The sequence below is a fragment of the Strigops habroptila genome, chromosome 10 (assembly GCF_004027225.2).
Source record: "Strigops habroptila isolate Jane chromosome 10, bStrHab1.2.pri, whole genome shotgun sequence".
In the NCBI taxonomy this organism is placed as follows: domain Eukaryota; kingdom Metazoa; phylum Chordata; class Aves; order Psittaciformes; family Psittacidae; genus Strigops; species Strigops habroptila.
In genome coordinates, this window is record NC_046359.1 from 37,210,402 (window position 1) to 37,235,621 (window position 25,220).

Sequence of the window (25,220 nt, forward strand, 5' to 3'; positions counted from 1 at the left end):
GTCTTCTATATCTTTTCCAGAACTTCCATTGATTTTTGCAAGGCTCTTTGAGGGCTATCAACAGTTCTTTTAATCTTAAAAAGGACACAGTGGGTGTAAGAGGAAGAACAGAACAATGACAGAACAGAAATGAAACCTTGTTTTGACAAATTGAAGTGTAGCATTCAGTCCATTGAATTGAGTGGAATAGAAGGCTTACAGGAACTCTTTGTTGATGGTCAGTGCTTGTTTAGAAGCAATTGAAGCTCTGATTTTGTAATTTATACCTATATACTGTGGAGGTGAGTATTTTCTGGAGAATTGATGGTTGTGATACATCTTTCTTCTAAAGATCTTTGGTAACTCTTAATGAAAATGTTCACATTTATCTTAGATTAATTTAAAGCCAGATTTCTATCAGTATGCAGCCTTTGTAATGCTGTATGTGAGGCAGAAAAGGGAGATTAAAACACAGAAAGTAGTATACTCTTTGGAGGCACTTTTACTTCCAGATCTATTGAGAAGGAAAACCAAATTCAAATTAGTCTTTTATCTAGAGAAGACTGAGTAAAAACCAGAAACACAGCCAGCCAAGTTTCTTCAACAGGGGGATAGTCTCTGTGAAGTGTGAGTTAAGTGAGTAATAAATGAATGGGTTTTTTTTTCCCTGATAATAGCCCTTAAACCATGGGTGGAAACCTCTTGATTCCTTTATGGATTCTCGAGGAACTTTTCAAAGTTGTCCTTATTGTATGAAAAGAGAAATGTTGATCTGGCTCCCTATGTTCTGAAAAAGATGTAGCTCAGGTTGTACTTACGCATTCTGTCACATGTGGAGAGTGGTTTAGTCTTTGAAAGAATAATCAGAGTTTTATTTCTTTAATTTCTGTCTATCTAAAAAAAAATTGCTTCATGTTTAGAAGCTTCTTGTTCCATCTGGTGGTAGAAAAGCAAAGACTGGTACATCCTTTTGCTAGATGCTTTTTTTTTCTGGTGACCTGGTACCTGTTGGTTCACCCAGAAATTATTTTGCTTTGTTTTACACATGTTTCAATTATGTACAATTAAACTTGAACTGGAGGTAGTAATTTAACATACCTTTATCTTGCCTCTTTCTTTCTTTAGGCAGGTTTCATTTACTGATGTGAATTCAATAGCTCGTTACCTGGCTAGAGTTGCTGGTTCTGCTGGGTTGTATGGCTCAAATCTGTTGGAACACACTGAGGTGAGAAGGAATCATGTCTCTCTTTTTTTCTTTTCCTTTTCATCCTCTCTTTTGGCCTGTGAGCACAGTATTTGGTTTCTTTGTTTTGTTTTTGCTTAAGAACTTGTGTCTATTGTTCTGCATTTTATTGTTAGACTGAGGCTCCGACTATATGGGACACTGAGGGTTGTGTTTCCTTAAGCTTGCTCCTTCTTGTGAAGAAGAGTCATAAATCTGAGCTGTGAAGGGGTTGCCCTTATCCTGCCCCTGCAACCACAACTCTGAACCTGCCACTTTAATAACGTAATTTAGGTTGAAATGAGATAATCTGCAATGTTCCCTCCTCACTTTCCTCAGCTCTGCTGCCATCAGTTACTACCTTGTAACACTTCAGTGTAACACCAAGGAACACTGTGTGATCTTGAAATGCTGAATTAGTTTTTGCTGCATATGGTGGACGAAGCCCTGACCATTCATTCAGTGAAATGTGTCAACACATCACCACATAGATGGAGTGTTCCCTTGTGTAAAGTCATGTATTCCACAGTGTTTCCCTTCTGGTGCCATGAGAGCGCCACGATTTTGTGCTGGAGAGGGATCTTTTTTGATATTCCTTGCTAACACAGATTACAAGAAGTTATTAGGAACTATGGATATTGCGTGAAATGAGAGGGAATTCTTCTGAAGTCCAGCTCAGAATAATCATGTACTGAATTTTGAGTTGGGTGCTGAAACTAGCAGATAAATTGAAATTTATTTCTTCTGAAATTTGAGGAGGGACTGAAGGACTTGATTCTGCTCTTTTCCACAACTACTCGAAGCTAGTAGGAATCACTTTTCACCCCTTATAGCTGGTTTCAAGGGATGTGTTGTCTTAGTGTATTGTCTTAATGCATTGCTTGTAAGGCATTTAAGAAGTTGTACTTATCTTGAGGCTATTTAAACTCTCTGACCAAAGCTCTTGTTTTTAAGTTAAGCTGAGACCTCTGCAAACACTCTTTCAAGATTGATATTTTTAATAAAATACTTCGTTTCACTTCTGCGTCTTTCAAAAGTAAACTTGTGCTTTGAGAAGTACAGTGACAACTGCATTTGTGGTGCACATGTTTTGGAGCATAACTGCAAATGACTGAATTCTGTGGTGGTGTAATTACATCTGTGCCTGCCACGTCAGCTCAAATATTGGAAGGATTCCTGATGCAGTTTACAGAACACTTGCACATGAAGTAAGGACAGAGGACTAGAAGAGAATCTTAGTTTCTTACAGGATTGAGGGATTCAATTTATAGTCAGGGCTACATTTTTTACCAAGGGCCTGATTCATGTGGGGGTTTTTGTTTATGTACCAAGATATATTTCTTTTTATGGGAGAGGGGGGAGGGAAATGAGGTGGGGGAGGGATTCGATTTCTTCAACTCTTAAGGGAGATGAGGCAGAGAAGATAGGGACTGAGGCGAAAATGGCATACTTATCCTATAGCAGTACCAGGAAGATCAAGTAGGTCACAAATGTGGTATCTAAATAGTTGAAGGCTAATGATGATTATTATATACTGTGTGTGATAAATAAGTACCTAAGAACTGCTGGTTATTTTTATCAATGGGAATAGCTTCAGTAAAGTTGGTTTTTCAGCAGGTTGAATACATCCTCAAGGAAGAAAATTAATCGTTTAGTATAGTACTGGGTGAACGTTTCAGTATATTTTATTTTAAATGTTCTTTGAGTATATATTATGATTTATTGTCCAATATACTTAATGCTGATATTCCAGTTAATATTTTCCGTTCAGCTGTTAAATGGATTTGTATATTACTTCAGTTTTTTAACAAGCTTTCTCATTCCTTTAGTAACTTTGACTGTCTTTTGTCCCTTAAAACTAGATCGACCATTGGCTGGAGTTCAGTGCTACGAAGTTAGCTGCTGCCAAACAGTTTCCTTCAGCAGTCCAAGAGCTCAACCACTGTCTGTCTCTAAGAACGTACTTGGTCGGAAACTCTCTGAGTCTCGCAGACTTGTGTGTGTGGGCTGTACTAAAAGGTATCAGTAAGATTGTCTTTTTATTACCTGGTGCCTAAATGTGAAAATCTGCTGTGGCCCAAAATTTCAGATTAAATATTTAAATTATTTTGTAATACAGAGTAAAATTACATACACAGATCCTTCCATGACTTTATTAGTAGTAGAGGAAGTTTCTTTGGTGTTTAGTTTGAGTTATTGAAAGAGGTATATATTACTCTGTGAAATACCCTTCAGAGATTAAAAGAACCTTTTTTTTATGATCTGTTTTTATAGCTTTTGTTTTTATATTCTTTTAGATGTATGTCTAAAGTTGGTAGGTGTCAATCTACCATTCAGTATAACCAAATTCCTTGTGGAAGTAAAAGGCATATTCGAGATTAAAAGGTATTCTTTTCAAAGTTGCTGCTCTTGAGCGAAATCTGAAGGGAGTGTACATCTTTCATTGGTTTTTTTTCCCCATCATAATCTTCTTAGTGAAGTTGTGTTCCTTGAAAATTACATGGTGGGAATACAGCCCCTCAGAAATAAAGGGTAGTATTGATATATGCTTCACTTCTGATAAAGCTTAGAAAACATCCAGTGTAGACACAGTAGAGGGATATCCTGTATTTCTGTCTTGAAAAAAAGTTATGAATTTGGAGGTGAGTGATGCAAAGAAAAATATATGTTCCCCAGTCATGTGTCACCCTCCTCCTTCTGCTTTGATGAATCCAAGAAAGAATGCAGGATGGTTTGGGGTTGGAGGAAGTTTGTTTAATTTGCTTTAGCATTACTTATGTCCCCACGACTATGTCTTTTCAGAAGAGAGGGTAAGTAGATTTCTTTTTTTAAACATCATAATTTTTTAGTCTTAAATTGCTGTCAGAAATCATTGCATATTCATAATTTGACAGCTTGACAAATGATTTGTTTTCTAACAGGTAATAACGTATGGCAAGAGCAATTACAGCAAAACAAAGCTCCTGTCCATGCAAAGCGATGGTATGGCTTTCTTGAGGCACAACATGCTTTTCAGTCAGTAGGAGCCAAGTGGGCTTCTGATACACCAAAGGTTAAAATGGTAAGATGTGCCCTTTCTGAAGGGAGTAGCTTTATTTGTGTGAATACACTATAAGACAAATTGTTTTACAAAGTTGGAGAATTAAAAGTTAAAAGGAATCACTTGAACAGTAAATTATTATAAACTCTTGTCTAAAGTTAAAGCTGTTGCTTTCGTATTTAGAAAGGGATGAGTGATGTAGTCCAGTGCTTACATGGACAACGTTAAAATGGCACCTTTTACTCAGCAGTGCTCTTTAGTTATATTGTTTGCTTTTTCTTAAGAGGGTTTTAAGATCCTGATAGAACTGCAAAGATTGCAGTCTTTGGTTGAACTTGTTGATCGCATTCAGGTTAAGAACACTAAGATACAAAAACTTGGCTAGCAACTGTTTTCTTCTGTGGAATAAATTAAAGAGCTTGGTGGGACTTCTCAGTCCTGGATCAAATTTGAAGATTGAATAACTTAAAACTCCAGAATTAATCTTGTTTTGATGTACTATGAGTAATGTGAAAGTTGTGAAGAGATGAATTTGGGGTGCAATATGGCAGCCTTTGTCATCTGGTTTGAAAGGAGACCTTGATGCAGAAGCTGTTATATCTGATTATACAGCTGATGTGATCTGTATTTCTCTCTTAATTTTTAAGGCAACAGAAAAGAAAGCAGATGTTGGGAAGTTTGTTGAACTTCCTGGTGCAGAGATGGGAAAGGTCATTGTGAGGTTTCCTCCTGAAGCAAGTGGGTAAGAAACAAATACTTTGAGAAGGTTCTTTTTATGTTTTTCTTTCAAAAAAACCCAAAAAAGTGTGCTTTGGCGAGGATGTTAATCAGCTTGTAGACAAGACTCTTAAGCCAAAAGAGTATTTAAAGCTTTGTCCATGTCTACTTTAGGGGTTGGGTGAAAGGATTCATAGTGCTTTTCAAGGAAGCTTAGATTTCAGAACGGAAAGAGGCATGGATGGGATAGCCTCACTTTGGGACGCTTGACACCAGATGTGTAGTTGAGGCCTTTGGCTCAGGGGTCCAGACTGTATGTAGTCCCAAACCACAAATTCCTTAAAGACCACACAGTGGAGATGTGAGAACCCATTTAATAAACAGAATTTTCAGCCAGCTTTTAATTTTCTGTTTCTTTTTACAATTGGCTGAAGAGCTGTAAGATTTCCATGATATGCATTTCTTCATTAAACTGGCTGTTCAGCATTGTCACTGCTGTAGTAGCGTTTCTTACTCTATTAGTCCAGTATAAACTGCTGCTCAAATATGTATTATGTGTATGTATGTGTGTAACATGTCTTGTTCTCACACTACATTAGTTGCTTTTAGTGTCTTAATTCTGGTGTTTTACTTAAAACACTGTTCTTTAGGGACACATGTTTAAAACTTTTTTTGAAAGTGATTTTCATCTTATGGATTTGGGGTTTTTTTTTATATTTAGTTTAAATTGACAGTAGCTCTTTTAGCTTATGTTAAAAATACACAGTAACCACCATTTCAGAAAATTCCACTCTTCTGAATGTGGTGGCTTCAGATTATCTGGTAGCTACTACTGAGGATCATCACCAGTTGGTTTAAGTTAATCTGTAAAACTGGACATAATCGCAAGCCTATCTTTATATCCATAGAGACACCCTAATACACAGATTTAGGTATTTTTAACAGCTACTAAATTTATGGTAGAAAAAACCAGAATCTACTTTCATAAATGCATAGTATTTCAACAAATATCATGGGTTGTTTTGCTTGTTAGACTTAGGTATTGCTTTCCATTCTTTCTCCTTCCCTCCCTAAAAAGAAATCTAGCTGAAGCAGTGCTGGAGTATATATTTATTTTCTATTTCCTTTTAGATACCTGCATATTGGTCATGCCAAAGCTGCTCTGCTAAATCAGCACTACCAAGTTAACTTTAAAGGAAAGCTTATTATGAGATTTGATGACACGAATCCAGAAAAAGAGAAAGAAGACTTTGAAAAGGTATGGTTAAGAGAGCAGGGAAATCCATTCACTCTATAGCTAATTCAGAGGTAAATGGCAAGCAGATCTGCTCTTGCATACTTTTTTTGCGCTAGACTTTTATGGTATCAGTGTTACACTTGAGCCTTATGCTTGGAAGAAATTTCCATCATCTTCACCTTAAAAAGCTTAAAGCTCTTTTACTGGTAGCTTATTTCTTCCCTTTCTCCAATGTTTATTTTACAGTCTGTAGATACACAACTCTTACAATACACTGTTGTTCCCATTCTATAAATACTACTTAGTCTGTAAGAAGTAATTTGTTTCAGGTTTCCTCTCCTTTTCTTTTCCTAGCTCTTTCTTGAAGGTTGTTTAAATCTGATCTCATAATTTTTAAGTCTGATCTCGTATAATTACAGGCTGTGAATGAATGCTAAATGCTTGCCTCTGTTTTCTTTCATGCATGTCATGTATTCTTGTGGCTTATCCTTCCTGGACAATGGAGCATTAAAAACACCACATCTGGCATGAGGAGGGTAAAGGTTTAGGAAAACTAGCTTTCCTGAATATTACAGTATACAATTTCACACTTTGCAGGTTATTCTTGAAGATGTTGCAATGCTACACATCAAACCAGATCAATTTACATATACCTCGGATCACTTTGAAACAATAATGAAATATGCTGAGAAGCTTATTCAAGAAGGGAAGGCGTATGTGGATGATACTCCTGCAGAACAAATGAAAGCAGAGCGTGAGCAAAGAGTGGAATCTAAACACAGAAATAACTGTACGATATTTTAAGTTTCTGTCTTCTTATCTTTTTAATTTGGTATCAAAACTTGATTCAGGTTAAATATAAGGAGGAAGCTCTTTACTGTGAGAGTGCTGAGGCACTGGAACAGGTTGCCCAAAGAAGTGGTAAATGCTCCATCCCTGGCAGTGTTCAAGGCCAGGTTGGACAGAGCCTTGGGTGACATGGTCTAGGGTGAGGACTCCCTGCTCATGGCAGGGAGTTGGAACTAGATGATCTTAAGCCCTTTACAATCCTAACTATTCTATGATTCTATGATTAGTAACAAAAATGGTTGAGATGAGTAATTGCAACTTGGAAGTATTTAGTGCTTTGTTCTGCAAGGCTGGAATAAGTGTATTTAGTATGAATTCATCACCACTTTTAAAACAATTCTAAATGTAAAATGTATGAAAATGAATTCCAGTGTCTAAAGAGGGGGTGACATTGCTTTTTGTTACTGCAATAATGAAATGTGGTTCCATATCAACTTCATAACACCTTAGAAAATGATTTATTTTTATTGTTCTTAGGTGTTAACAAGAACCTACAAATGTGGGAAGAAATGAAAAAGGGAACAGAATATGGACAAACCTGTTGTCTACGAGCAAAAATAGATATGAGTAGTAACAATGGATGTATGAGGGATCCAACTCTTTATCGTTGTAAAAACCAGCCTCACCCACGTACTGGAAGTACCTACAAGTATGTCTGTTCCCTCCTAGTGTGGCCTGGGATTTTTGCTCTTTTCCTTCGTAAACTTCTTCTAATAGTTGTAACCTGCTAGAATTTTTCAGTCAGAATATGTAACGAGTCCCTTGCCTTTCTGAAACCTCTGCAAATGACTTCTGAAACCTGTGAGCTGAGCTGGCCATCATGGTCAGCAGTGCGTATTATTTCAGTTTTGGTCCATAAATACATTGTATGTTAGTGAAGAGCTTTGAGTCAAAACAGGAATTGAGGCTTAATGGCTTTTGGACAACAAAGGTGTTTGCTTTAGCTCTTGGAGCTTAAACAGAACCATGGGAATCTTACTTTGCTACAATTTTATATTGCTGCAATATATTCTTGATCTACTTACCTGAATGGCTGCTTCCATTTTCACAGCAACTGCTGTGTTTGTGCAGAATGAAGAATTACTACATTGTGCATTGAAGTAACCCAGTTGTTCAAGGCTATGGTTCAGTGCTTATTTGAAACCTCTGTTTCCAGCCATACAGCTCTATGGAAACACTGATTTAATGTGTGTATAATAGTAAAGCTTTGTCTGTGGGCAGGGGTTTGCTTTTAAACATGAAAGCTTTGCTCATTATTCAGTCAACTGATAATTCTTTTTGATATTTAAGGGGAAAAAAAAACCCAAAACCATTATTAGTCAGCAATTTATATGTTTGAAAGGAACAATAGCAGTGTAGGACTCTTTTTTTAGTCTTAAATGTTAAGGCTATGATCAATTGAAGGCTTTCTTTGTTTTAAAAATGTATCGCTCTCTGGACAATTTGCTATGTTTATGCTGTTTTAGTCTTGATGTAGAAGTTTTCAGGATCACAGATTATAACTATTTATAATGTATAACTATGAATTATGTTTAGTTTAAATGTATACATGTGAGACAAGTGTTTTGTTCTTCTACCCTGCTAATTAAAGTCTTTTCTTCTCAGGGTTTATCCCACGTATGACTTCGCCTGCCCCATTGTTGACAGTATTGAAGGGGTCACACATGCACTGAGAACAACTGAATACCACGACAGAGATGAACAATTCTACTGGATCATTGAGGCACTGGGCATAAGGAAGCCATATATATGGGAGTACAGCCGGCTAAACCTCAACAACACTGTGCTCTCTAAGAGAAAGCTTACGTGGTTTGTCAACGAAGGGCTTGTGGATGGATGGTATGTTACATGGTTGTAGTTCAGCTTTGTTCTTTAAGATGCTCATGGCTGATGCACATTCTCTGTTTTGGACAATACTTGGGCATCAAAGCCGCAAGAATTGAGTATTTGAAAAATATTTAAGAACATAGAATAATTACAGTGACTTCTGCGTGAACAGTGTGTCTGTTTACTACTCTGCAGTAACTGTGTACATACATATTCATATCCTGTAATAAACATGAGGTAGCTTATTTTTGGACTCTGGCTATGGATGCTACTTACACATTTTCAACTGAGTCATCAGTTGCATTCCTGAGCAATGCCAGAAGGGGGCCTGAATTGAAGAACTTCTGGTCCTACCCATCTAGTCAAATCGGTTCTACTTCCCTGCTGCCTGCCCTCCCTCACTTCTTTCTGTTCTTTTCATGGTAACTGCATTTCTGCAGATAGTGCTCAGTGGCTTAGTAGCCTAAGTGTTTTCCTTGAAAGGGTGAGCCTTGGGCTTACACTTCTACAACTAGTTTGAAGTCTAGAGAGGCTCCTTTGTTCATTCACACTGTAGGGGCACACATCTGAAGTCCTCTCCTCATGGTTTAGGAATCTGAAGAAATCCATGGATAATGCTAGGTCAGACAGCTGCTTGTAGTGTTTTTCCTGAGCTGGTTTTAGGTGATTCTGTGCTCAGCCTATGGAAGCATCATTTTACACAAGTTCCTAGCCTGCCTGCTTGTCTTGCTTCGGTGTGCCAAGTGTACTTTTTCTCTTGGTTCTATTTTCCAATTGTGTTGGAAGTATTTTTGTCTTCTAGAGGTGTAGTTGGTCTTATGATGACCTTTCCTTCCCTAAGCCTTCCTGTTAGGTCCTCAGCAAGGTTTGACTTGTGTTCTCACCCGCACATATTTTACATTTCAGATAGGGTGGTTTTATTTCTTGCATGAGACAATAAAATCATAGAATTCTATCACTTATGTCATTGAGAGATACCGTTGTCATGTCACTCATCTCTTTCTGGTTTCTGTTGAGCAAGAAAAAAGCCTTTTTTTTTCAGGTTCCATTAATCAGATGCCATTGAAAAGGAAGTAATGTGATAGAACATAATTTTGGCCTTGCCAGTTTTTGAGAAAGTTGAGATTGAATAGATACAGGAAAAGAGCCACTTCACTGAGAGATGGCTTCCCTCCCCGGGGTGAAGTAGAAAACCCACATTGTACATTTTGTACGGCTAAGAGCTCAGTCTTTTCAGTTAGGTCTCCTCATTTAGGTCTTAATTCACTCAGGCAAAATACACTGAAGCTGTGCCTTCTACTTGTGGCAGTATTAGTGAAGTATTTGATCAGTGTAAATCATAGGTAGAACTCAGCATGTGACACTAATGAAACATCTTTATCTACTAGGGATGACCCAAGATTTCCCACTGTGCGTGGTGTCCTAAGAAGAGGCATGACAGTTGAAGGGCTAAAACAATTTATTGCTGCTCAGGTGGGTATTCGCTTCGACTCTTTGAATCTCACTTGGTAAGGTCAAGTTTTTGTGAAGCTTTAGTTAAAGTACTTGTCACTTGGAGGTTTCTTCTTTTAAAGGTGCTTTCATGTGTACTGCTGCAACAATATTAACACCTGTGAGCAGGTCCTGGTGAAATGGGGTAGCAGATTTCTTACTTTTAAAAGTGTTTAGTTTGCCTTTCTAAACTCTTTTGATGAAGGCAAACTGTAGAGGGTTTGTAGTCTTTAAAGAGCTTTGTTTTAAATGAGTCGAAGAGCTCTAATATGTATATTAATGTGTTTTTGGTTTTTCCTCAGGGCTCCTCTCGATCTGTTGTGAATATGGAGTGGGATAAAATTTGGTCCTTTAACAAAAAGGTATGTGCTTACTTGAATTTGATGCTACTCCTGATACCCTCCTTCTGAGATATGTAGACAATCCAGCGTTCACTGGAGTGCTTATCACAACAAGTAGCAATTGCAATACGTTGCATCATTTGGCACACTTTCAGGAAAATGGAATGTCCCCCCCCTTTCTAACCTGAACTAGCACTAATGCTATTGATTCTCCTACACCAATACTGACTTGCCTTACTTAGGAGTACGGGGAAAGATAATGATATTTGCTGTAAATCTGATCTGAAAACTGCATTTCATTTTTCTGCTTTCAAGCTGCGAGCTATCTGTAAGAAGGTATTACTTAACGCTTTTTACCTTAGCATATAGCTTACAGTGCTGTAAGCATACATAGCATAAGCTATCATTTTGCAGCTTCCATAGCACAGTCACATTTGCTTATATAACAGGAGCTCTACAAACCCACTGAAAATGCATTATTCCTAGTTTCAAAAGGCTGCCCGTTTCTAGTTTGGCTTATTTGTTAACTTAAACACAAATCTCCCTCAATTTGATTCACGTTGGCCGCTTTTCCTTTCTGTGGCAAAAGGACTAATGCGCTGCGGAGATAAAGCCAGCACTGCTGATGTTTCTGACTGAATGTCAAATAAGGAATATTGCATCTTGACATGGTTAGTCGCTTTTTGGCAGCGGATGCTTGGACACTATAATAAGGCGAAGTGTTACAATGCTGATGGCATATTTTGTGCGATTGTGGAAACACCTGTTATTTTGCATTGGGATTCCTGCTTGGTTTCGCTTAGATACTACCCAGATCTGTTCATTTAAGTAGTTTTTGCTTGTCTGGCATGTGTCTTTGTATTTATTCTTGTCTTTTGCGTTTGGTTTACTACATACACAAAGGTTTATTAATCGGTTCTTTCTGTTGCTGCATAAATATATTTATGACTAAGAATTGGATTTTGGGGGAAAATGCACAATGGACTGTCAGGGCTCATTTTTTGAATTGGCTTTTAAATTGAGCTTCTTAGACTCAATGCCATGGACAGCACTATATTTATTAGCCAATTGTATTTACGTGTATCTGTGCAGTTGGTTTGCCATCCATAATATGTGCAAAACCAATTGGTTGCATGCAGGTAGTTCTGAGCAAAAAGACTTCTGAGCTCTTACTTTATATGTTATCCTGTAATTATGCTACTGACTTTTTAATACCTGTCATCTGAGGAAGGATTTGAGTTTTAATGAGTAAAGTAGAACCTAGTAGTAACACTGTAAAATTCAGTCATTTAATTATATTAAAAATTATCAGCAAAATTATTATATTAAAGTCATATAATACACCTCTATTTTGAGATACATACACAAGTCCTTTTTTAAAGTGTGTGTCTAACGTTTGGAAGTCTGTCTTCAATGACTATGCACTTACAAATGTGTGACATCTTAGAAAGTATATCATCATATCACCTTACTTGCTAATGTCAAGAATTAGATGCTAAATATGTTTTCTTTCTAAAATTTCCATATAGCTTTTCACTTACGCAGGAATAAATTAATGAGGAAAAAAAGTCACGTTTTATTAATATAAGCAGGTGTTTTCTTTTGTGTTAGCTTTTCAGTTAAACCGGTAGATCGCTTTGACCTAAACTACTGTTTTACTTGAATCATCTCTTTAAGTGCCTCTGAACAGTTTGACAAACCAGTATTTCAAGTATGAAAAATACTGTGAAAAACTGTCAGTTAAGTTGGAATATCAGCAATAAAAATACAGGAAGACATTTTAGAGGGATCTTTTTCTTGCCAAACTCATGTGGTAGAAATCCTGATGAAGTCAATGTGATGGTCTTGCCTTATTATAGTATCTAATGTGTCTGTGTTAAAATTGCAGACTTAATTGGTGCTTCCTCTGTAGCCAGGTCTAGCCCTGATTCTGCTGGAGTATTGACCTGGAAAATGAGTATGGGATCAGGTCCTGTCCTTAAGGAAAAAGAACAAACTGCACTGATAAATTATAGCTTTAAATTCAGCTACCTGGAGAGAAAGTAATAGCCTATGTGCATAGTAATACTATATCAAAGTACGTTTTGCTGTCTTCCCTATGAGGCATTAGCTTATAAATTTGGTTACTTTTGGAGTCAGTAGTACCCAATCCATAGTTTTTACCTGGAAGTATTTCAGTAAAGATGGGAAATTGTGAAGTATTACTACTGTTTTCTCACTTTTCTATACCTTTGGATTAAAGTGACATTAAAGGAAACATTAAAAAAAATGCAGTAACATAAAGAATATCAGTTAATATTCCTTCTTGGTGGTGATTGTTTTATACAACATCTTATTTCTCTGTCAATGTCATATATTCATGATCCACCTCATTTGTTTTCTGTAGGTTATAGACCCAGTAGCACCTCGGTACACTGCTTTACTGAAAGATGCAGTGGTCCCAGTAAATATTCCTGAAGCTCAAGAAGAGATGAAGGAAGTGGCTAAACATCCAAAGGTTCTTGCTTTACTCTTTATATTCTTGTATTGCAGAGCAGTAAGGTTGAAAGTACTTTGGCTTGGAGCAGTTAGCAAGGAGAGCCCTGCTTTTAATTGAGAGAAAACTGAGGGTTGGGGGTTTTTTCCACAGAATTGTCAAAAACTGGGCAGCTACCAAACATCTTTGTTCTGTTAAGAGGGTGTAGGAAACTGCTTTTGTAAATATGTAGAGTGCATATAGACAGTGTATTGAAAGGCCTCAGAAGAGGCAAGATGTTACAAGTATGGAGTGATGCTCAGGCTGTTGTTACTGTTTGATACTAACTTTCACAGAGAAGTTGAAATAGAAAATTTTATTCAAGCTTTATGAGTATAATACGGTAGAGACTCTTACCCATAAGTGTGACTTCTGAATTAGGATAGCAAAGAGTTATTATCCAAAGTCAAGAACTTGCTAATTTGATACTCTTAGTATCCACTAAACAGAATAATATCCTTTAAGAATAGGAGTGTGTTACAGGTACAATGATTTTTTTTGGCACTACAATTAGGAAAATGCTTTCCTTTGAGCGTGGCATCTCAAATTGCACTTAAGCTTCACTGAAAGTATCCCTTAGATACCACACTTATGCTGAGAAATGAGGGAATATCGTTGAGGTTTTGCTTCATTTATTTGTTTTTACTTTGCTGCTCTGAGTGTTCTTGTAGCCATTTCTTGTGACTAAGAGGTGGACATTCAGTTTGCCCTCTTCCACCTGACAGATAAACAAGGAGGCTGGTTTTGAGCAGATGCAAGTGAGAATTTTTGCTGGTTAAGAGTCAAAAAACCTGAAGTTTGGTCAGATGCAAGCCAGCATATTAAAACCTTTATAGTAAAAATGCTGCTTCCAGTATATAATGAAATAAATACTGACCAGAAGAAACAAATTGCAGTTCAGAAAAAGTCCGAACTCCCAACTGTCTGCCTTACTTTTTATCTCCATTATTGAGATGATATAAAGCTGAGCATTTTTAGTATTCCCAATTTCTATCTTTAAAAATATATGCAGCTGAGAGAAGCTCCATTTTTGTTTCCATATTAACTATATAAAAAGGCAAAAATGAGAGTTATGAAATTATTTTTGAAGGGAATTTGTGTAGCAAAATGGAAACTTGAGAAAAACTTACTTAGTTTTTACCTGTAGGATCTTAAAGATGTGTGGACTTTAAGGAAATGGGATGTGGTATCAGTTATGTTGGAGCTAGTATTTCATAGAAGATAGGATTTTTGAGTGTACTGTCAAAGGAATGCATTTAACGCTTGTGAACAAGAAGCCTGAGAGCAGTGGAAGAATACTGTAGCTTTGCATTACTTTATTGTCCATCTTCTATGTTCATCTGTCTTCTATCACGCAGTGTTTCGACGCTGTGCTAACTTCAGTCAGCTTATATAATAACAATTTCTCCTTTGAAATCAAAATCACTGTTCACAGAATGACGCTGTTGGGTTGAAACCTGTGTGGTATGGCTCCAGAGTCCTCATCGAGGGTGCGGATGCAGAGACCTTCACAGAGGGAGAGGTGGTTACATTCATAAATTGGGGCAACATTACCATCACCAAATTAAACAGGTAACCTCTTTACTGGGAGATGGAGTTCAGTTTTTGCTTTTCAGCTTTTTGTTTGTTTTTCTTTTAATAGGTAGCTCGTAACAGTAAAATATTAATGGTTATCCATGTATATCCATTCTATGATTCTATATATAGATACTACTATATATATACTACTTTGAAATATGCCACAAAACTGAATTTTAGCATAGAGCATATTTTACTGTAGATTCAGGTCTGAAATCAGCAGTCAGTCCTGATACTGCATGTCCCTCTCATCCAGTATTCTTCATGTTTCAGCAGCAGTATTTCCACTGTGAAACAGGTTTTTCAGACCAAAAAACACCTGGAATTGTAATGACTTTCATCCTGTAAGGAGTACTGCTGTTGCATAATAAAAACCCTAAACCTATCACAGTTTCAGTTGTAGAACTGTTAAGGTGAGGAAGGAGACCATTAACATCATCATAGTAACTTTGAAGTGGTTGTATTGAGTCAGTGGCAGAATGGGGCGAGCTGGGGTAGAGAACATAAATATGTAGAGATTTTTTCCTGTGTTCTTTAAATGCCTCTTGATATTCATGAAATTAAAATTAAAGGGGAATTTCAACAGCAGTGAGTACACTCTTCCATTTCCTAAATCTTCCACACTTCAAGAATGAACTCCAAACACTTGTTTTTCAGTGAATCTGTTGATGGTCTGTAATATCAAATGAGAACTAATAATTCAGGCTTTACTGTTATCATCTCTGTTTTCTTGTAGAAATTCAAGTGGAAAAGTTGTGTCCATCAATGCCAAGTTAAACTTAGAGAATAAAGACTTCAAAAAAACAACTAAGATCACTTGGTTAGCAGAAACTCCACGTGCACCACTCATCCCAACTGTCTGTGTTAATTATGAGCATCTGATCACTAAGCCAGTTCTAGGTAAAGATGAAGATTTCAAGCAATACATCAATCGAAATAGCAAGGTAAGTTGTCTTTTTATCCCCTTTATTCCGCAGAGCTTAATGTTCAAGAGGTTTTCTGCCATCACTGTTTCTAGTTGCTCTTTTTTAGATTTAAAGATTTCATTTCTCAAACAAATAAATTATGTGCTGGTGTATCTAGTTTCCATGTTTCCATTTAACCTCTCATAAGTTCAAAGTTACATCTTGACTTGTTTTTTCTTAGGAGTTACCTGGCTCTTAGACCAGGGACCAATAGTTTGAGTTTTTGTCTTGATACATTCTTATGATATGTCATCTTCTTGTTAATACTTTTTGTGCTGCCCCTGGAATTAACTAATATTTCAACACTTCCAAACCCAGAAAATCATCACTATCCTTCTACAGCTGTACTGCATTTCTTACTATTTCTCGTGCTGTGTTACATTTGGACATTTGATTTCTTTTAACACAGCAAGAAGAACTGATGTTAGGTGATCCTTGCCTTAGGGAGTTAAAAAAAGGGGACATCATACAACTTCAGAGGAGAGGATTCTTTATTTGCGATCAGCCCTATGAGCCAGTGAGGTAAGCTACCTAAGAATGGCCTAAGCAGACTTCACGGAATTTGCTTTAGCTTGCTGTGTTTTAATGTTTTCACACATGCATTGGCAAGAGTAATGTTTCCTGCAAATATTTTCCCCTTTACGATGACTTTTCTATGGAATACTTTGATGGCCCGGCATGGCTTTTAGCTTGTATGTTCCTGCCTCTTCAAACTGTCTAAGCCAAGTTTGTGGCACTTCTGGTGCACCCCAGCTAACTTGGACTTGGTTAAAAAGATCATGCTTCCCTTGTGATTCTAAGATATAAAGTAAGGATCAATGTTATAGAATAAAACAGACATTTGTCCAGTTGGAGGGTACACATGCTGTTTAATTGTAACAGTTCTTTAGCAAGCTACCAGCCATCTAAATTATACTGCATGTCAGCATAATCTTATAACAGAAAGAAAACTTGAAATAACGGGAATCAATGCAGGACCCCAGTTATATAAATTTGGGAAACTACACTTGTGTGCAAAGATAAACTTGCAGTTGTGTGAGAACATCTTATAGGAAGAGTAGAACATTTGTTTCAGTAAACATTTCATATGTAGTTTGTATTTCCTTTATTGTTGTGGGTTTTTATAAATCCTTTTATAGTCCTTACAGCTGTAAAGATGCTCCATGCATTTTGATTTACATCCCTGATGGACACACTAAGGAAATGCCAACATCTGGGTCAAAAGAGAAGACCAAAGCTGAAACTGCAAAGAAAGAGGTAAGCTTGTGCTTTAGAAAAGTGCCATAAAATGTATTACTGTACATCTATTACTGTACAAGATTATCATGCTGAATACTTGGCATTTTTATGCTTTTTTTAAGGCTACTTCAGCTGCAAAAAGAAAATCTGCTCCACCTGTTGGTGATACCTCTGCTCCAACTTGTGCTGTATCTGAAGGTCACCTGGCCATTTACAACAGGGTGTCTGCACAGGGTGATATAGTTCGTGACTTGAAAGCTAAGAAGGCAGCAAAGGAAGATATTGATAAAGCTGTGAAACAGTTGCTGGCCTTGAAAGCAGAATACAAAGAGAAGACAGGACAGGAGTATAAGCCTGGAAATCCTCCAGTATCTGTAACTGAACAGTCTTCAAAGCTTGAGAGCTCTGGAACCGTGGACAGTAAAGCTCTGTATGATAAAGTAGCAGAGCAAGGAGAAGTGGTCCGAAAACTGAAAGCTGAGAAAGCACCTAAGGTGGCTGACTAAACTAATATTTCTTTTGTTTGGGTTTGCATAGCTCGTTATCCTCTGTCTGTGGAGGTGATTGGGTGCTTATGGATCCATGTTTTCACAGTGGTCATCATTTGAGCTGGGCTCTGTTCTGTCAAGACTAGTATTTTCCAATACTTATCTTTTAGCTAGATATGAATGACAGACTTTGGGTTAATGGTCATAAAGATGCAGGTAAATTCCTGCGTTTCTTTGACTGCTGTTCATCCCACAGCATGAATGGATTAAGTATCCAAATCTGGTCCTTGGGGTTAAGATGTCCTGCAGTATTTTATTTATTTATTTAACTCAGTATAGTCAAATTACGTTACTTTGAGATTGACTTGTTGGTATTTAGACCTTAAAAGCCAAACTGAACAAACTCCCAAAACCAGAAAGGAAAAAGAAAAGATCCAAATTCTGCAGATATTTTTGAGATCTTCCTATCTGGAACTGAATATAGAAAACATAGCTACTAGTAGCTGTGTTCTTTTAATTCTTTCTAATGCAGAGCAAGAAAAGATGGAAAATGACATACTTTGGTGATTAAACACTGCTCATAGTAGTGTCTTGGTAACACCATCAAATCTAAAAGGGAAGATCTAAACTAATTTATTGTTATAATTCTACTTAGGATTATTAGGATTGTATATCTCTTAAGAGGAGTTACTTTGTTAAAGTAGGAAACTAGTAGAGAAAACTTCTCTGAACAACTTTACTAAATAGTTAAGAAAATGGAATAGGTGTGCATAAACTGCAGGTCTTTTCATGAAAGTTATTTAATGTGCACTTCAGAGTCTTTTCTCTCTAAGTCTTTGTTCCTCCCTCTTTCTGCCCTTTCCTTTGTCTTTCAGGGTGAGATAGGTGCTGCTGTGGAAGTCCTTTTATCCCTAAAGGCAGAATACAAACAACAGACAGGCCAGGAGTACAAACCTGGAAGCCCACCTGTGGTCTCTGTCCCTCCTCAGTCTTCTTCTGTTTCTACTCTTCCATCCCCATGTCCAGTAGACAGCAAATCTCTGTACAACAAAGTAGCAGAACAAGGCGACGTGGTCCGCAAGCTGAAATCAGAGAAAGCTTCAAAGGTGTATTAGCAGTGAATACTTCTAGGTGGAACAATATTTTCGGTTTAAATTAAAACCTGATTACAGATTTTGAGAAACTGAAGGAACAAAATATAAGCCAATACTTTCAAATTCCATGGAGTGCTTTTGCAAATTCTCTTAGGCTGATGATATGGCTGACTTTGTGAGTTCTGTGATAGTGAGAAACTGGGAAATAAACAAACAAGTTCTTTTTTTTGGTGATACAAGATAAGTAAAGCATGATATAGGCAGTAACTTGAAAAAAGGGCTGTAACTTGAAAGCTAGAATGGCAATAATAAATTTGGTAGTAATTTGATAGCGGCCAGGGAACCATTCTTTATTCAGAATTTGGGTATTTGCTGCCATTCTCCAGCGTACAAAGTCATTAACTGTTACAACAGGAGAGAAATAACCCCTCTAAATGGGAAGCTTTCATGGCACAGAAATCAATCTCTAACACGTACTGCATGATTTGGTCCTTTGTTGTGCAACTTACAGGTATTTTGGCTAAAAAGTTTTACCACAGAACTCAGTAATGACGACTTGTTAGTATAAGCTAGCTCTAGAAGTTTTTTTTACATCAGCTGTGTTAGTGCCATTCTAGTAAAGGCTGCGTTATCTTACCTATTGTGTTGCATCTGTTACTTCTATCTGTATCTGCAACTGCTGTTTTTCCTTTCTTGCTTCAGGAACAAATAGATGAGGCTGTGAAAATTCTTCTAAATCTAAAAGCAGAATATAAACAAAAGACAGGTCAAGAGTACAAGCCTGGAAATCCACCTTCAGCTCCTCCTTGCATACCTTCTACTACATTTCCATCTTCTGTATGCTGCAATAACTCAGAATCCTGTAGTTTAGTGAATGGCAAAGCACTTTATGATAACGTAGCTGAACAAGGAGAAGTGGTACGCAAACTCAAAGCAGAGAAAGCTTCCAAGGTATAATAGTAAATAGAGAGTAAGCAATTGTAATTCTTACCACATTTTGCCACTGGGGGGAAATCTTTTACCAAGTAATGATCAAACTCCCTTAGGTCCGGGTCCTAGCTTAGCCATCTAACTTGCATGACAAAGCCACACTAGACTACTCTGATGCTGGATACTTTCTTTTCTTTGAGATGTAAATTCTAAGTCCAGCTAGTGTAGAAAGTCAAACTTAACTTCTCACATCTTGGTGAATAGGCACAAGCATGGCAGATGTCAATCCTGCAGCAGTTTTTAATGTATTTTACTTTTTCTTGCTGTATTTGGGACAAGATAAGATATCTAGTGTGCTGCAACAACAGCAACACTTCCTAAAACTTGACAAATTCAGTGATAGTTGTGGAAAAGAACACAAGAGAAATCTGTAAGTTGTCAGGAGCTGCTGTTTTTTTCCTGCCTATATTTCTACCTTGCAGAATTTGTTATTGGCTTTGGTTTTCTAGTTTCTTTTTCTTGTTTGGTTGATTTTTTTTTTTAAAAAGCTCTTTCCTAAAACATGTTATTTTATAGATTCTGCTGCAATTGCAATTCGATTCTGCTGCTGGTGAGGCTAGGGGAACATTCTGGTACAGTGTGACAGCTCTCAAACATACTCCTGTTGCTTGGGGAAGAGCTAGTACTTGAGTCCTCCCCTAAATATAAAGCACTGTTTATTGCTAGATGGAAATATTATTTTCTTAGCCTGAAAATCAGTGCTGCTTTTCAGCCTTCTAATTCTCACCAGTACATCTTGCTATTTGTTTTCCATACAGGATGAAATAGATGAAGCAGTAAAACTCCTTCTTTCTCTAAAAGCTGACTACAAGGAAAAGACTGGCCAGGACTACAAGCCAGGACATCCACCAGTAGCTCAAGGTGCTTTGCCTCCGTCATCAAACCCAGTACCCAGTGGTCCAGACACACCTGAAGCTAAAGCCATGTTTAACAAAGTAGCTCTTCAAGGAGATGAAGTTAGGAAATTGAAAGCAGAAAAAGCAGAAAAGGTAAAAACATTGTAATATAAAAATGTAACATATGTGTTTAAATCAAAATTCTATTTTAGATTCAGTGTGATTCTGGGAACTGTAGAATCATAGAATGTTTTGGGTTGGAAAGGACCTTAAGATCATCTAGTTCCAACCCCCTGCCATGGGCAGGGGCACCTCCCACGAGGCTCAAATAATTAGAAATTACATTTAGGATAAGCAGCATTTTAATTCTGAGATCTGAAATGTACTTTAAAAATTATTCCTGTCAGATATGGTCCTTAAAATGTTAATGCATATCAGTATTGGATTTGGCAGATTTTTTCCCCCAGTGCTGAGTTGGAGTCCAAAATGCCATACATAGATCCATTTTAATTTTTTTTTATAGAGCCATTTTATTCCTGTGATATCTGTATAAATGTCTATATTTTTTTGTTTGTTTTTCAAGGAAAAGATTGATGCAGCTGTTAAGGAACTTCTTCAATTGAAGGCCCAGTATAAGTCTATTGCAGGAATTGACTATAAACCAGTTGCTGCTAGTGGTGCTGATGAGAAAGACAAGAAGAAGAAAGAGAAAGAGAACAAGTCTGAAAAGCAGAGTAAGCAACAGAAGCAAAGTGATGGCCCAAAAAAAGAAGCTTTGCAGGGACAGAGTGGTAATGAGTTCTCCTCAAGTGGATCAGGAGAGGGTCAAGGCCCTAAGAAACAAACCAGGTAAAGGTGCAATCTTTAATCTATTTGCTAGAGACCTCAGATGTTTACATCTACTCAGATTTAGAGTTCTGCACGTTTCTTATTGTACTTGAAAACGTGGACATTTGCAAAATAAATAATTTCATGTTTAGAATCAAGCCAAAAGCAAGTTACTAAAGTTTATTTAGTGTCACTTGTACCTCAGCATTCTACTAAGGAAAATTCTACCTAGCCTGTAGAAAAGGCAGTGTGCACACTCTGTTACCGTAGGTACTATTACTGTCATTGAGAACTTGCTGCTTTATTTGTCTCTGCAAATGTGCTGCTTTATCTTGCTTATTATAAACCCTGGAGGGGGGAAAAACCCCTTATGCTTATTTCATTGTACCAGAGTTTCCAAAATATTTACTGTAAGTACCATGACAAGTATGTAGCCCAAGCCAGAACAACACTGCTGCTGCTGGTGGAACTCTCAAGTGATGATTGCTGTGCATTACCTCTCCTGCTCCAACCCTGCAAGTTTAGAAGTCTTTCCACAGCATGTATTATGCAGCAGTATTTATTTTCTGTTTGATACATAAATCACATGTTAAGAGACAGAGATGTGGTTATTTTGTATAGAAACTGCCAGAAAAATGCATTTTTCACCCTTAGAACTTCTCTGTAGAGATATAAAAACTTTTGTCTTCTGTCATTTGAGTCTGGTGAGTTTAGCCCTCTTTAGAATCTTGTAGTTTTACTGATTGCCTTTATTTTGATGCTAGGGTCAGTTTTCTGTTGACCAGTGTGACTGACATTCACATGAATGGTGAATTCAAGTTCCATATGTTTCCTGAAATAGTAAGCAAGAATTTTTTAATATAAAAAGTAAACCAGCTTTACACACAGGTCTGGTTAATCTAAAATTCTTATTGGAGGTGCTTGGGTCTTTTTAATGCATTGTTATGAGGTTCTTTGATGCAACCATGGTGAGAATTAGGAAGGTTCCAACAATAGAGAAGAAACAGATCTGCTTTCATTAAATACTCATGTTAGCCCAGGTAAGGAAATACTAGCAATTCCCACTAGCCAATATATACTGAGCTGTCAGGAAAAAAAGTTGGGAAAAACTAGCTTTATGAAGTAAAATTAAAAGATTCTCTTCCACACCCCTTTTTGTCTGTCAAGTGTCCTTCTCCCCCACCCCCAAAAAAAAGATTAGGATAAATTTCACTGCTGAACACTGTACAACTCAAATCTGGTTCTTTTCTAATACCCTAGGCTGGGTCTAGAAGCTAAAAAAGAAGAAAATCTTGCAGAGTGGTTCTCTCAGGTAAGTGCACATCAGTTTGAACTAAAGAATTATGTAAGTCTTTCAAATAAAGATCTGCTTTGGATTTGTATCTTGTATTTCTGTTTTGTCTTGTTTTTTAAATACAAAGCCACGTACTTGCTCTTTTCTGTTTCTTACATTGCTATCATGGTTGTTAATAAAGTGCCTGGATTGAGGTGCTGAATAAATTTAGGAAGCTATAAAAAGGAAAAGCGTCAACCATTACCCCCTCCCACCATATATATATATATTTGTAATTTATGTATGAATTCCTCTTTCATTAAGAGTACAAAATGTCAGTGAAGTGATAGGAATTTCACAGGCTTAGGAGTTCTATTTCACCTCAACATGATGTATAACTAAAGTTAGTATCTGTTGATAGTGAATGAGTTTGCTGGTTCATGAGGTTCAAAACAACCAGAGTAAAAGCGATTAGTTTAGATTAGCCTACTTAGGAAAGATTGTAAATAGGTATCAGTGGTGTACATTGCCTCTCACTAGTATAATTTTTTCCTATACCCAAAGGGAAAAAGAATCTTTTCTGACATGAGCTGAAGAGATTTCTTACAGAAGTGCAGTTTGTTGGTTCCAGAAATTAGCTACTGTCTCTTGGATAAATGAAATTCAGTTTTAGTTAAGAGTTTCCATTATTCAGTCTATTACTATACTTAATGTTCCTGCTTAACTTTCTCTAATTATAGGTAACAAAAGTGACCTCAAAACGTATCTTTGCTAACTTTTTGAGGACAAAGACTTTTAAATAGCAGACTTTTTTGCATTGCATGCCACAAACTGGAATTACTGAATGTTCTTTGTGTATAAAATAGAAAAACTTAAGTATCTGATCTTTTGAAAGGTGATCACAAAAGCAGAGATGATTGAATACTATGATGTCAGTGGCTGTTATGTTCTTCGTCCTTGGGCTTATGCTATTTGGGAAGCTATCAAGAACTTCTTCGATGCAGAGATCAAGAAACTTGGAGTGGAAAACTGTTACTTCCCCATATTTGTGTCCCAGGCTGCCCTAGAGAAAGAGAAGACTCATATTGCTGACTTTGCTCCTGAGGTACACTCCAAACCTTTGTTTTAATCTGAGTACAAGAGAACCCAACCACTTAGTCTGCAGCTGAGTAAGAAAGTAAGGGTTTTGTAAACTTGTTTTGTTTGACTTTTCCCCCCCACCCTTTTTTTTGTCTTCCTTTAGGTTGCTTGGGTCACAAGATCTGGGAAAACAGAGCTGGCTGAACCCATTGCTGTACGGCCCACGAGTGAAACAGGTAGACCTTTTCATGCAGTTTGGCTGCAAAGAAAACAGTTGCAACTATAGTGTAGCTGATAGACAAGCTTGTGAAAAGTGGAAACCCGTTTTTTAGGCTGTTTTCCATAACTCTTTATCAAAACTTCCTAATTTTGCTGCTGCTTATAGCAAGTGTTATAACACTATGTTCCCTTAATTGGGGTTTTCTAGGAATTACACACTCTAGGAATTTTTCCATTAATATCCTGAAGACTGAAAAACATGTTTGGTTGGGTTTTTTATATTGCTTATAAAATTTCTTCATCTTATAATTCACTTCAGTTTTCCAAGTACTTTGACTATAGTTGTAAACTAGCTCTTACTAAAATTTCTTCTGAGTAATTTAAACATACATTTTAAGACCTAAGGCTGGATGCATTTTTAATTGAATCAGGTATGCTATAGCATACCTATATATGCTTCAGTCTCATACCTGAGACTGAAGTCTCGAGGTCAGTGAATTTCTATTTGTGAACCTAACTGTATTTACATGCCCTAAGCCAGGGGCTCAAACATAGTGTCATTAGATATTAAGCTTTGGATTGTACTTTGACCAGCAGCAAGCAAGCTATTTTGCAGAGACACAAGATGAAGTGAAAGTACTCCTTTATGTGAAAATACTATGTGTTAAGGCCAAAGTGTTTTAACGAGAATTAAACATAAAAGCATAGTTCTCACAGCAGAGAATGTTAAGCTTGTACGTAGCAAAAAGAAAGGTTTGGCTTAAACTGGCTATATTGTGCAGAGACCTAAAGCTGTTTTCTTTTTACAGTCATGTATCCTGCCTATGCAAAGTGGGTGCAGTCACACAGGGATCTTCCTATCAGGCTTAATCAGTGGTGTAATATTGTGGTATGTCTGAGCAGAATTTCTGAGTAACTGTTGTATCGTAAATGAAGTGTGGGACAATTATTCTATGTGGACATGGCATGATGATACTGATCACAGCACATATTTATGGCAAAAGTATGAATGTGGGTTACGTGGTTTATTTTTCTCACTGTTTTTAAGAAAACATAATTGATCAATGTATATTGATTATATTAAGTAAAATCTGTGAATAGTTGACTTTTTGTCTTTGAGAATTTTCTAATACTTATGTATAAGTATTATTTTTAACAATAACTTGACACTTTACTGTTGATCATGGTGTTCAGTCTTTTTTTTGTTTCCCCCCTTCCAGCGTTGGGAGTTCAAACATCCCCAACCTTTCCTTCGCACTCGTGAGTTCCTTTGGCAAGAGGGTCACACAGCATTTGCAACGTATGAAGAAGCAGCAGAGGAGGTAAACAGCAAATACAGTGGTGCTTTTGCTTTCAGAAAGTTACCTTGCTCCATAGCAACACAAACAAACCTTTTTACTAGGACTTTGAAG

General features: G+C 37.0%; 1 protein-coding gene across 6 annotated transcripts in view; it reads left to right on the forward strand.

Moving 5' to 3' along the window:
- The window catches only part of EPRS1 (glutamyl-prolyl-tRNA synthetase 1), a 39,569-nt gene that overhangs the window by 5,918 nt on the left and 8,431 nt on the right, over positions 1–25,220 (forward strand). The window contains exons 3-28 of one of the 6 annotated variants that reach the window (XM_030500046.1): positions 1,105–1,204; positions 3,064–3,220; positions 4,123–4,262; positions 4,889–4,983; positions 6,090–6,216; positions 6,793–6,985; positions 7,522–7,693; positions 8,650–8,883; positions 10,260–10,344; positions 10,665–10,724; positions 11,019–11,039; positions 13,090–13,200; positions 14,654–14,790; positions 15,533–15,740; positions 16,171–16,283; positions 16,901–17,018; positions 17,123–17,494; positions 18,364–18,594; positions 19,285–19,533; positions 20,331–20,561; positions 20,992–21,257; positions 22,497–22,548; positions 23,405–23,614; positions 23,753–23,825; positions 24,618–24,697; positions 25,029–25,130. In XM_030500046.1, the coding sequence (XP_030355906.1) occupies positions 1,105–1,204; positions 3,064–3,220; positions 4,123–4,262; positions 4,889–4,983; positions 6,090–6,216; positions 6,793–6,985; positions 7,522–7,693; positions 8,650–8,883; positions 10,260–10,344; positions 10,665–10,724; positions 11,019–11,039; positions 13,090–13,200; positions 14,654–14,790; positions 15,533–15,740; positions 16,171–16,283; positions 16,901–17,018; positions 17,123–17,494; positions 18,364–18,594; positions 19,285–19,533; positions 20,331–20,561; positions 20,992–21,257; positions 22,497–22,548; positions 23,405–23,614; positions 23,753–23,825; positions 24,618–24,697; positions 25,029–25,130 (3,937 nt within the window). The remainder of the gene's footprint in view (positions 1–1,104; positions 1,205–3,063; positions 3,221–4,122; positions 4,263–4,888; positions 4,984–6,089; positions 6,217–6,792; positions 6,986–7,521; positions 7,694–8,649; positions 8,884–10,259; positions 10,345–10,664; positions 10,725–11,018; positions 11,040–13,089; positions 13,201–14,653; positions 14,791–15,532; positions 15,741–16,170; positions 16,284–16,900; positions 17,019–17,122; positions 17,495–18,363; positions 18,595–19,284; positions 19,534–20,330; positions 20,562–20,991; positions 21,258–22,496; positions 22,549–23,404; positions 23,615–23,752; positions 23,826–24,617; positions 24,698–25,028; positions 25,131–25,220) is intronic. The other 5 variants (XM_030500048.1, XM_030500047.1, XM_030500050.1 and 2 more) reach the window with 5 other exon arrangements.